Source organism: Leptodactylus fuscus, chromosome 6 (genome assembly GCF_031893055.1).
Source record: "Leptodactylus fuscus isolate aLepFus1 chromosome 6, aLepFus1.hap2, whole genome shotgun sequence".
NCBI classification, from domain to species: Eukaryota; Metazoa; Chordata; class Amphibia; order Anura; family Leptodactylidae; genus Leptodactylus; species Leptodactylus fuscus.
This window is the reverse complement of record NC_134270.1, coordinates 56,822,370-56,835,594: the sequence shown is the minus strand read 5'-3', so window position 1 is coordinate 56,835,594 and position 13,225 is coordinate 56,822,370. Positions and strand designations below refer to the sequence as shown.

The following is a 13,225-nucleotide window of genomic DNA, read 5'->3' as shown; positions in this document are numbered from 1 at the left end:
TCCCTATAGGTATTATGGAAGCAGAAAGTGCAGAGGAAATCTCTGTGGACTTTCTGTGAAAAGTGCTGCGGGGAAAAAACGTAATACGTTGCTGTCGCAGTGCTTTTTTTGCTGCAGGTCGCTACATAGGGCCTTGATATGAAGTCGTTTCCTACAAGAAGCTGGAGTTGCACTCGAGACATTTCTTCTTATATTACTGCCAAAATATAAGTAATGCAATAAGGACAGAATCACAAAATAACAACCACTATAATAGCACCCCTACGTAAAAGAATCGACGTATTTTAATATGGCTTCCCATGTTGAAGAATCTAAATATTATATTGCTGCCTTCTATATACCAGAATGCCCCTACACGGTCTGAAGTGGTCAGAGAATGTAATGTATGAATGCAGTTCCTCTTTAATTTAGGAGACGTTACAAGAACACGAAACGCATGCAATGAGAAGTTAAAACCAAACTCTACTCAAAAGTAAACCCATATCGGCTTCTACCACATCGGATACCGGGAGAATAAAATGGAGCATCAGAGTTTAGAACCAGAAATTTATTGTAGCTTATAGACTGTTCAAACTGACCTATCACCAATATACAAATCTGAAAAGTTATATTCATTGCGCCTACATACAGCATCAGAAAGTTTAGGACGCTCGAGCGGTTGCGTTACATGTTGCGATTGGTTTTTAAAGTCTAAATACAGCAGCTACGGTGATATTAAAATGGATGGACAGAGCTACACAACATAAACACAAGACGAGGGGGAGGGGTCCCCAGGTTATTCAAGAGCTTGCAGTTATGTTTATCACGTTATCACAGAAGTCATTAAACAATCCCCCAATATCTTACGTAAAAATCTAAGAATTTACATTTATGGTAAACAAAACAAGAGAAAAAAAAAGCCTAAGCCAGTTCGCTGGTCTGCAGCCCTCTGTCCTGCAGGATGAGACCCCAGAACCTGCTGACCACCTGTAGTGTATATCTCACCTGTCCTTCATGCCCTATTGTCTACATACAGCCAGAGATGGAGCGCTCATTGGGGACCACTGTCAACTCTGCTGCATGTAACCAATGGGGGTGCACTAGCTTCCCACAATTCTCTGCTTTACCCTCAATTCATGTCATGTCCCCTAAATCTATATATTATATATATATTTAAACGTATCTCAGACCTAATGACAGCCTACACATACCACCAATCCAATAAGAGACTTTTTCCACTTACCTGGCACAAAGACACCTTACCGAATCCAGTTGTAAAGGAGCAGAACGTGTTGCCCCCTACCCTCCATTTGCACATTACCCATCATTAGAGGGGCACAACCTAAAAACGTTAGTCATTGTAACAAAGAGGCATCCAATAGCAACCACAGACCCTGCAGACATGAAGAAGCTGGACGTCTCCTTTAACCTTACGAGGATCCAGCAGCACCACCACCACCAATTTAACCGTCTGCTCATTGGCCTCCATAATCAGTAGTCTCTGTGACTGATACAAGGCGCTCCTTTTACACTTAAATTTTTTAGGTGTAGTGTCCCTTTCAGTAAACCATTTCATGACCAGTGATAATCTAAATGAGACGTACAATACATAATTATACTAGTGGGAGAACGTCAAACCCCGAGACTTGAGCATAACAATGCTTGAACCTGCCATACAGGCCCAGTGGCAGCACTGAGCCGCTCTAGTCTCTGGTCACCTCCGAGCCCCATAGGCTCATACACTATAGTAACTCCTAACAAACCATCTCACCTGTTTCATAAGATCAGGACTTTTTTGTTTTCTTTTTTTCTTTTCCAAGCTAGGTGTGGAAAATAATTACAAGGTCACATGTAAACAATATTTTTCTGCCCGGCTAACATCTGCTGAGCAAGTGAGGACATCCTGGGGGTCTCACTAATGACATAAGAAGAAAATTCCCTCGCTGGAGGGGACTGGAAGTTACAATGATCCACATATGTATAATCTTGCCTGTCCTGCAGAAAAGTGAACCTGGTATTTAAAGCAAAGGGGTGGACCTGCGGAGGTCTGGCGTGCGCTACAGGCAGTTGTTGACATGCCCCCCGAGAGCAGCAGACTGGCACCGGTTATCTTTATGACTGGTTACAGCCCTGTGCTTCTTCTATTTTGGAAGGTTATAGATATTGAGCCAGAAAGACAAAGCACTCGGGAGTGAGTGTTATTAAAGCTCACTTGCACCATTGTGTCTCCTTGCCTAGGTCAGGCTGCAGACCTCCACCAGCCAAGGAAAAAAATCACCTCACTGAGGTTGCGCAAGACTGGCACAGGTGCCACCCTGCATTCCAGAATTCCAAACCCTTTTACACTAGCAACATGGACATAATTACATTGAATCCAACATATTTACAAAGAAAATATTAAAAAGTTAGTCTCGGTTTCGACCCCTTTTACTGTCTGCCGGAGTCACTTGCAACACCACCCAGATGCAAAAGCTGCCGGCATCTCAGACAGGAAAAAGGTTCTTCAGTGGAGGTTTGCCAATAAGTGACATGCAATAATTTGGGAAAGAGTTAAAACCAATAAAATCAACAGTCTACATGGAGTCCCTGTGCCCCGTCTCTCAACCAAAAGTTTTGTATCTTTCAGAACAGAAATCAGGAATGAAGGATGAAGTCCAGTATCGCCTGTGTCCCTCCCATCAGTGGGTGATGGGGAGAGCGTGGAAGGAAAGTGCAGGATGGACTGAAACACTGAAGATGACCCCAGTCACTGGGAAGGCAGGAGAGGGGCACCATTTATCCGCATGTTGGATGAGCATGTGCTGGTTGGTTTCAGCGCCTGGAATGACTTTTTACACCGTGTGCCTGCAGAGGTGATGAGTGTGAGCTGTTGTGACTGGGTGGTAATGGCGACTGAGATCAATAGGTCAGAGTGGAGTCGTCCCACTCCAGCTGCTGCTGCCGGTTGACATTCTGCTGGTCCTCCTCCTGCTCGCCTTCTTCTTCCTCACTGCTCTCAGATTCAGCACTGGTTATATCGTCATCTTCTCCATCTTCACTGTCCTCATCATCATCATCCTCCTCTTCCTCCTCACTGCTGTGTTGGTCTTCATAGGTCTGGATCAGGAAAAAATAAAATACAAAATGTATTAAAGTCTATATGGTGGAGGATCTAGAGCATCCCATATGTGCTAATACTTAAGTCCTGAGAACTTACCTCCATGGGGTTCACAGTGATAGTAAGAGCGGAGTCATCCCAATCCATTTCATTCTCTTTGCCACCCTCTTGGTCACGCATGGTGCGCTGATGGGCGGCACGAATACGAAACACTCCCAGAATGATCATGAAGACGAGGAAACTGACACAAACTACAATGACGATGGTGGCAGCACTAGGAACCACTGCAGAAGAAGGAAAACATTGATTTTGTTCATAGTAGTGTAACAACAGCAGCAGACACCATACTGAGCAATAGAGTGCACTTCTACATCGCTGTGCATAATACAAGAATGAGCTGCAGAGGAACCCATCAATACACCACCAAGTACATTACACTAACTGAGCAGCAGAGGGCGCTGCCATTACATTTAAAATACACAATAAATGACTGATTTGTTAAAACTATAAATATATATGTCATTATACCATTATGCTCCAAGAATTTATTAAGCAGTAGAAAGCATCATCAAGCAACTATATTCAATGCAATAATGAGCGCCATGATTCCATCACAAGATACAATAAATAGCTGAGCAATAGACGTCTCTGTACGACCGCAATACTTCTGATTTTAAAACAGGAGACTTGCCTGGCATCATGTTCTCAGCCGATGTTATTGTCAGATATCCAACACTTTAAAGAGGACCTTTCACCATATCTGGGCACAGGCAGTGTTATATACTGCCAGAAAGCTGACAGTGCGCTGAATTCAGCGCACTGTCGGCTTTCCCGATCTGTGCCCGGTGTAAAGCGCTATCGGTCCTGGTACCGTAGCGCTTTACAGTCAGAAGGGCGTTTCTGACCATTAGCCAGAGACGTCCTTCTGCCTCGCGGCGCCTATCGTGCTGTGCTGTGGAGCCGGGAGGAACGCCCCCTCCCTCTCCTGATAGTGCTAGTCTACGGACGAGCTGTGTGAGCAGAGGCAGGGGGCGTTCCTCCCCGCTCCACAGCACAGCGCGATTGGCGCCGCGAGGCAGAAGGACGTCTCTGGCTAATGGTCAGAAACGCCCTTCTGACCATAGAAGAGCTACGGTACCGGGCCGTAAGCTCTTCACACCGGGCACAGATCGGGAAAGCCGACAGTGCGCTGAATTCAGCGCACTGTCAGCTTTCTGGCAGTATATAACACTGCCTGTGCCCGGATATGGTGAAAGGTCCTCTTTAACTACTATACTCTACCATACTTCTGTAGAAAATATAGACGTACCTGATGCTGAGTGTGTGCTGGCAGGGTTATGACCCAGCAGATCCGGAGACTGATGCCGGGATGGAACAAACAAAGCCTCTGATATTATATGATTTGGAGCCTCTGGGGGGCTGGCAGTGTGGATCACATTCACCTATAACCGGAAAACAGTTACATGTAGGACAGGAAAGGTCTTATTAGAATCATATCAGCCATTACTTCTTGTTTTGCTCACCTCCACCTGGAATTCATTGCTGCTGTAACGCCCATTCAGTTCAGAACAAACCACTTTAAATTTTCTGTCAAATAGAGAGACTGTATTCCAGTTCCTGTAACGGATCAGATGTAGCACCTCTTCGTAATTCGCCATCGTATCAACACCTGCAATACATGATATTCTGTTTTTATTCTACTGTGCAGTCCACAAATTTCCTGTGAGACCTCAGTGTTCAAGTATTTTTGCTCCCTGGCAAGGATCCGTTGAAGATAGACTGACATCATTACATAACATGGCAGATTTCCCAGGCATGACTAACCCAAGGGAACACAGCTGAAGAACTTTCATACTGCATCTTAAGAAAAAGTAACAGGACAAGCAATGTTTCTCTACTGGAAATAAGATTTGTGCACAGCACTTCATAAAGCTTTAGCCAATGAACATCCCAGGACATAGGGATAATTTACTGAAAACATAGGAGCGAGGAAGACAAGCTGACCTGTGATAACAATGCCTTGACTGGAAGAACTCATCTCCATCCCCTTCTGCTGCAGGTGGGTCAGGTCCAGCTGGAGACTCTCTTGGTCAGGATTCAAGGCCTCCCCCACCACGCTAATCTCACACGTGTCCAAGTTGTGCATGATTTCCTCTGACACCAAAGACTCTTGCACTGTTAGAGAGAGGAAACATCTGGTCACAAGTTATCCCTAGGTGTATCAGGAGTTATATACTATGTAACGTGATGTTAAAAGAAAACAAAGTGGCATGGGGGTTCGCCCCTCTATAGAACACCTATGCTGAGGGTTCCTCAGATTCCATGGGTTAATAATGGTTTCCGTTCAGCATGTCAGACAAATAGATATTGTACTGTCTGTGGCCAGCTTTATTTGTAAATGGATCACAACATATTAACTGCATTTAACCTGTATATTCATAAACTTTGGGCACAAACCTGTAGGGTCCTCATCTCCTTCTCCCTCTGCCTCCACCTCACGTGTGATGGTACTGATAATCCGCAGCTCAGGGAACAGGGTCACCCCTTCTGTGCTCTCAAACTCAGATGCAGAACGGGCAAAATGGTCAATGCCACTGACACTGATTTTGGGCTCCTCTGGCTGTAGCACCATGACGTAGCCGTCAACATCAGGGACGCTGATACAAGTCTCCTCATTAAAGCACCTACAATGGTCAAAGCAAGCGACTATTAATCTACACAGTAACCAAAAAACCAAAGAAGGAAATTTCAGCTCACCGTATTTTCACATATGCAAAGGAACCTCAAGGGAGCCCGGCTTGAAGGGGACTTCACAACCCGCCGTCCACAAGAAATATCCAGTACGTAAAAAATGCCAGCTACATCCGAGAGGTAATCCAAAAAATTCCACGATAGTAATAAAATATAACTTTTATTGCATCTTCATGTTAAAAAAGTTACAAAGTAACCATAAGGGGGTACATCATTAACGCAAGGCAACGCGTTTCGGGAATCACTGTTCCCTTTGTCTCAGCTCAGCTCAACTGAGACAAAGGGAACAGTGATTCCCGAAACGCGTTGCCTTGCGTTAATGATGTACCCCCTTATGGTTACTTTGTAACTTTTTTAACATGAAGATGCAATAAAAGTTATATTTTATTACTATCGTGGAATTTTTTGGATTACCTCTCGGATGTAGCTGGCATTTTTTACGTACTGGATATTTCTTATTAATCTACACATATGTATACCAATCCCATATGTAAGTAGCGGTGTTCTAAAACTACCTGGTGCCAAGTCTGATGAAATCCTATACTTCCCTCGGGCCCAGGGAAGCATACGATCCCTACTGCTTTCTGGTTATGAATCAAATGCAATGAGTGAATGTACTAAATCTTGCCACCCATGGTCATTTCATTTCTCTGGCATTAGAAAATCACATTAACCCTTGAAACAACCATCTACTGTCTTGACAGTGGGTGACACATGTCCTTTGTCGGCAGATGTCTTTTGGCACTGCTACTTTTAAAGCTCAAGCAGTTTAGCAGGAGCAGATCGAGTGTCTGGCTGGGCCCTAAGGAGAAGGCAGTGGCTTATATCTGCTTCTGTCTTCAAGTCGAAATAGCACTTGGTGGGCGCTATGCAATAAACAGAGACCATGGCTTACCCATAAATCTAAAAGAAGAATACTAAGCTTCCCTTAAAAATAGCTTAATGAAAAATAGTGCAAAATTCATTTCGGTAGCCCAACAAATAAATAGGGCTGTTAAACCAAAACATAAGCAAAATTGCTAAATTGTGCCAGGTCATTTAGGACCCAAATACTCTTATTAAAGGATGGAATAAATTAATTTCTTGTTCATAGCGTTGAGTCCCCCAAGTTCTGTATGTGACAATATACCCCCAAAGCAACAGCATTATATCACGTACTTCACTGTAGTTGTGATCTTAAGACGTCTGATACCAGGGGTGGGGAACTGGCGAGAATTTAAGTAGGAAATATGTTGCATTGCTTGGTCAAATCGGTCAATATCATCTCCTTCCAGTGTCAAAGTAGACTGGCTGGGACTTAGGTTAATCTGAAAAAATAAAGCCAAATAATTGGTGTCAGTCTTACATGCAGAAAATCTGTTACAGATATAATAACAAACCAAAGTGAATTAATAAGAATGCATCAATTAATGTACAGCTAATGCATTACTAAGCTTGTAGTGTTAATGATCTGAGCACTAGAGCAGTTAAATGGGAGAACAGTTTGATCACTCAGGCCTGACCCCCGGGTCCTCCAGTGCACTGTAGGACAGAGGACCAAAAGTACCTTTAAAGCCTCCTTATGAATGGAACGTGACTACTGTGGCCAATCAGTGGCCTACGTAAACATCACATGTGTCCTTTCCTTAGGCCGCTGATTAACCTCAGCAGTCACGTGCTAAGGAGACTTCCGCCAACACAAGACCCTGGCAAGCAGGGCCGGACTGCGTTGGGAGACACTGGAGAACCAGAGACCGAGGAGTATGGGTTGTTTTTTATTTTTTCACCTTCCCCTGCCTCCCATCAAAAAAAGCAGTTATCCTGGACAACCCACTTAAGGATAGCCAATTTTGCAATGAGGCCTGCCATATAAGTTCACCATGGCAATCTTCCTGCTGTTGTCTGGAGTCAGTTTGATGATGATTTAGTGAAAAAAGAAGTGTCTACCTCCCACTGAAACTGAATGGGCCATAGATTTCAATGCAAAAAAAATCATCATGTGCACTCACTCGAAGAAACAGTACAAAATAGGTAATGTACCAGCAGAAAAAATGAGTGCAACTGTGGACTATAATACAGGCTGGAGCTCAGGATCAGTATGGCATAAGTAATATAATATACACAGTGACCACCAGCTAAATTGCAAGTGGAACTCTGGAATATAACCTGCTCTCTCTCTGAATCAGTACAAAAGCTATTTACATTTTTAACTGCAAAATGGCATTCAGGGATGGACGTATGCTTTGGCCTAGAAATGACTGAGCACATTCGGTATGCTGGAAGGGGTTGTCCAACCAGGAATTTTTATTTTTAAACAACATTGAAAGTAACTTTCACTCCCTGAACCTTCGCTGCTCCAGTTCTGAGGCTTTTGCTATTTTAGAACATTTTATACAGTTTTTATCTTTAATACTTTTGCCTGGCTGGGAATCTTCTTCGACCACTGTGGGGAACAGTTTTTTTTTTTTTTTTTTTTTTTAAATAATAGGGTCCACAACATATACATCTAGTCTTGATTGTCTCATATTGTTAAGAAGCAGAGAAGACTAGTGCCAAACTAGTGCAGAATATGAGGAATACTGCTTTCATACCCCAAGAAGAATGATAATAAATGGGTGCCTAGCATCATTCATGTTTTTATTCTGTGGTTTTTACACAGGTAGACTCACCTTGATGCCTTTACCAACTCCCTCCGCAGGTGGGAATTCCAGGCCCTCTTTACAGGTATACAAACAATCAATCACCTTCTTGCTTTCTAGCTTGCCAGAACGAATCATCAACCCTGCGAGGTTTCCTCGGAAGAACTGGGTCATGTGCTGCTCCCCTCCTTGACATAAAGAAGAGAATAATGAGAACCTCCTCCACTATGCTCAACCGTGGGGTTTGCCTTTCTCCTTCAAAAGATGTTACAGCGTTGCATGCAGGTTAGTAATACTGAGTTGTGGTGAATACCTGGCTTCATCCAGGAACCACAAGAGGGGAAGGACATGCAGATGAACTCTGGAGGTGGCAGATGGAAGTGGAGATAAAAAAAAAAAAGCATGGTACCTGGGCAACCTGTACTGCCTAAATGGAGGAGGTGAACAGCTACTCTCCATAGTAGTAAATAAGACAGGTGTTGGGAGGGAAGAATAGTTTAGTCTAGGACAATACAAACTTGAATCTATCATAAAGTAAGAGACGACGCTGCTGCCCAAGAACAGTAAAAATCACTGTCAGCCTCACGGTGATATATGAGCAGGCTTATTACATCCTGCATGGTGTTACTCACTGCTGTTTTTTTTTCCTTAAAGAAGCATTTGATTAAATTCTCCATTCAATTATAGGCTGCCAGGCATGTCTTACATACAAGGGAATGTTGGCCGGTAGCTTATGTGGAATCACAGGTCCCTGGCAGCCTAACAACTGCTTGGCCATTGGCTGCCTTGCCTTTGTATTATGGTCATCATTGCCTCCCTGAATTGACAGAACAAGGCATATCTGATCTACATTCTGGGACGAGTCAGATTCATGTCCATATGTCCAGCTGCAATACAGTGAGCACCTTTCATTTCAGTGTTACATGGTGGAACGTTGGGTTACAGAATGCACTGGGTTAGCACTGCTCCTGAGTTATATGAAGTGGAAGAAATAAAAAGGCTTAAGACTAACAACAGAAGAGGAGACAGAAGCAAGCCCTGAATGTGAAAATAACCAGAGATATGAGTTTTGCTTTTCATGCAGGGTGTAAATGACATGAAATGTCTGTGTGGTGTAGGAGGACGGGGATTGACAGCAGCCACCTGCATCACTCTCTGTCATGGGCTCACTGACATTTCCACTTCCTGAATATTCTGCAGAAAAGTAAGAAGGGACAAACAGGGGAAGTGACCACAGGGTTAGAGACATTTGTAACATTGACAAAACATGTTATGACAACAAATAGACTGCTATAAGAGAGGACACCATTGTAAAGAAGCACTGGCTGATGCCTGACTCTATTCCAGGTCAGCACAGGAAGCTTCGCCAGGTGTCGTCCACGCCAGATATGATTCAGCAGCCTCTGCAACAATATACAGACGCAGAAGCCTTCACAGACACAACATGACCTAATGAGCATGCTCATGGTAATGACGCCATGAAGAACTCATGTTACTGCCTCTTATATGTCCTCCATGAAAGCATACATCATTATTTTAACATTTAATATCTCATGCTTTGAGCTAAATGAAGTTCAATATGAGAGGTTCTGCAACTTTCTTCTACGTTCTCTCTGCCGGCTATCATTGAATGGGGAGACTCTTGCTTCCATTCTGCTCACACAGCTCAGGCACACTACAAAGAGGAATTATATAAGGAGATACTTATGACAAACATATACTAGTGAGAACAGGACTAGGTCAATGCAAATAGTGGCCTCTGAATGTAAACCATTAATGTTTCCATTCACTAAAAAGTAAGAAAAACCATTGAAAACCACAGGAGACTTAAAGCTCAAAGAAATGAAGTTTTCAATGGCAGAGATTTTAACATCCCGCTGTCATACTTATGCACGCACATACTAAATCCATTATAGGCACTGAAATTTGACTGAAAACTATGGACCTGTAGACTGTAGTAGTAGTAATAGTGCATTGTGTCAATGAAGGTGCTAGGGATAGTTAGAATGGAAATATCCAAAAGACCGTAATCTCCTGAAGGTTATACCTTACATCTAGTGACGATTTAAAATGGGCTGCGTGGGGATAAAAAAATATTCTATCTTTTATTCACTGCACTGTATAAACTTATGGTACAGAAGACTGTTCCCTGGCCCCTGAGGATTGGCTTTGCACAGTAACATTTCTCAGCCTCTCCTGCTGCTGAACTTGCTCTCCATCATTTCTGCTTTACTCCAACTACAGGTCTGTGGAGTAGAGTAATGTTGGTCAAGTTTCCATGAATTGTGGAATGAGACTCCTCTGACCAATACAGTTGAAAGCGCAGTTAAAAAAAAAAAAATTATATATATATATATATATATATATATATATATATATATATATATCCCCACATAACCCCTTTATGAACCCAGTAAAACGTCCGTCACTTCATTCAGCATCATTCGGAGTAATATGAATGAGTGCTGAATGTTAAGTAACCTTGCAGCAAGTGTGATGACGCTTCTTCAATTACTCTGTAAACCACAGGAAAAGACTTCTTTCAGGATCTAGAGGTTACTTGATTGGTTCAGCACTTCAGATTAGGATCGAAGACAAAAATTTGACACATGTCTGGTCCATTACCTTGCCAGCAAGCACCGACCACCAGTTGGGTGTCCAGCTTTGTAGGATGTAGTGGGTAATCCTCAGTCACCGTAAAGGGGTCATATGAAACGCCATCAACATAGAGAGTGACAGTGGGAAAGTCAACAGTTAGGACATAGTGATGCCATTCCTTGTCACAGGCCTGTGAATACAAAAACAGACGTTTATTTGTTTCCTAAGCCCACACACCCAAACGGGACACAAGAGACTGTCACAAATTTGACCTGTAAAATTATTGCAAGTAAGGGCTCGTTCACATCTGTGCCCGGGAGTCTATTCCGCAGGTTTCCGTTTCCTGCACAAAACTGGGCAGGAGACGGAAACCTGCCGGCATCTTTCATACCCATTCATTTGAATGGGTTTGAAAGGTGTGCAGCCGTGAGCGCCGGTGAGCGTTTTATGCTCTCTGCGGCGAAACCGTTTTTTTTAAACCAGACACAGAGTCGGACATGCAGTACTCTGTGTCCGGTTTTTAAAAAAAATGGTTTCGCAGTGGAGAGCATAAAACGCTCACCGCCGCTCACGGCCGGACTCGGCATGACAGGTTTCTGTCTTCTGCATGAGAACGGAGAGCCGAACGCTAGTGTGAACCCAGCGAAACACTGACACTTCAGTTGTTACTTTGTGCGGGCAGTGGACAGACACAATGTATACAAAGCATTTATTTAGACATTGTGTTTTTTACAACTTTTCTCATGGTTAAACACAATGTAAGCATATTGTAGGATTATATACTTTTACAGCATAAACATAAGCAGCAACATTTCCTATCTTCAACAGGTAAGATGGACGGGAATCCAGTTTATCAAGACTAGTGCTGGCATATTTTCCACTAGGGTGGGTATTGCAGGCATTAGAAGGGCAGATTGGTTGGTTATTTGGTTACACCGAAGACATGAAGTCTAGTGCAGTACAAGCTGATCCTACTGCAAGGTCACATTGGCTTCTGGCTGCAGCTCCCCAGGGGTGGATATTGTAACCACAAGCGACTAAGAGCTGCAGTAACACTAATATTAGAACAGCTCCATTAGATTCAAGATTTATTGTCATTTTACTTACTTAGAGGAAAATCAGGATAGGAAAGTTTTAGAAATGAAGAACGATATATAACAACATGCAAAAACAAACTAGTAGGGACTAGAGATGAGCGAACACTATTCAAAACAGCCGTTTCGAATAGCACACTCCCATAGAAATGAATGGACGTAGCCGGCATGCGGGGGGTTAAGCGACCGCCTGCCGGCAAAGTCTGCGTGCCGGTGGCTTCCATTCATTTCTATGGGAGCATACTATTCGAAACGGCTGTTTGGAATAGTGTTCGCTCATCTCTAGTAGGGACCAGTGATGCACTGCCCACAGCAGGCAGAGGAGAGTACTGCACATATACCAGGCACTCACAGCACAGATACAAGATGTCAGTGCCAAACACAGTGACTCACAGAATGGTGGAGCAGTCAGTCACACCTCGGAGAGAAGGCTTTGGGAACGGTTTACTTATGATATCCGGGGCATATGTTTGCCAGGCTTGGGGCACTTGCAACACCATTTATAAACAGTAAATTTCTCAGATCTGCACTACTAATTCTATATACAGCATGCTCACTAAGGTATATTTACACAACATTAAAGTCTATAGTCTATAAACCACAAAGCTGTCCACGGACGATGTATGCCACTGCCAGACATCTTTGACAGTGGCTTAACTCCTGGTAGAGCAAAAGGACAGGGAATGTTGAATTTCAGCGTTCCCTTTCCTCATTTCTGGAGGTGCTCACATGAATTAAAAATCAGTGGGTGCTGACAATAAAAAAAAAAAAAAAGACTCCTTGAATTAAAGATTGACGGTCGCCTTGAAGTGCTAGAGCCTTGGGTTTCAATCCAGCCACAAACAACAGCTGCATAAAGTTTTTCATGCTTACGTGGGTTTCCTCTCATGCTCCAAATACATACTAATAGCACATTCAGACTGTGAGCCCTACTTGGGACAGTGAGAGATGACAATATCTGTAAAGCATTGCAGAATATGTTGCTGCTGCGTAAGCAAAATTAATAAAAAAAATAAATAATGCCTTTGGGCTCCAATGTATCTGCTACCTGTAATCTTTTGACAGCTTTGTGCCCCCCCCCCCCCCCA

The 13,225-nt window shown here is 43.3% G+C and overlaps 1 protein-coding gene across 4 annotated transcripts in view; it reads right to left on the bottom strand.

Moving 5' to 3' along the window:
• Positions 1-532: 532 nt before the first annotated feature.
• Positions 533-13,225, bottom strand: part of CLSTN1 (calsyntenin 1) — a 58,262-nt gene continuing 45,569 nt past the window's right edge. For 2 of the 4 annotated variants that reach the window (XM_075280022.1, XM_075280021.1), the window contains 10 exons: positions 11,071-11,233; positions 9,589-9,639; positions 8,476-8,633; positions 6,986-7,134; positions 5,534-5,760; positions 5,081-5,251; positions 4,600-4,745; positions 4,386-4,518; positions 3,176-3,360; positions 533-3,075 (listed from right to left, as the gene is read on the bottom strand). In XM_075280022.1, the coding sequence (XP_075136123.1) occupies positions 2,878-3,075; positions 3,176-3,360; positions 4,386-4,518; positions 4,600-4,745; positions 5,081-5,251; positions 5,534-5,760; positions 6,986-7,134; positions 8,476-8,633; positions 9,589-9,639; positions 11,071-11,233 (1,581 nt within the window). In that variant the 3' untranslated portion in view covers positions 533-2,877. The remainder of the gene's footprint in view (positions 3,076-3,175; positions 3,361-4,385; positions 4,519-4,599; positions 4,746-5,080; positions 5,252-5,533; positions 5,761-6,985; positions 7,135-8,475; positions 8,634-9,588; positions 9,640-11,070; positions 11,234-13,225) is intronic. The other 2 variants (XM_075280023.1, XM_075280024.1) reach the window with 1 other exon arrangement.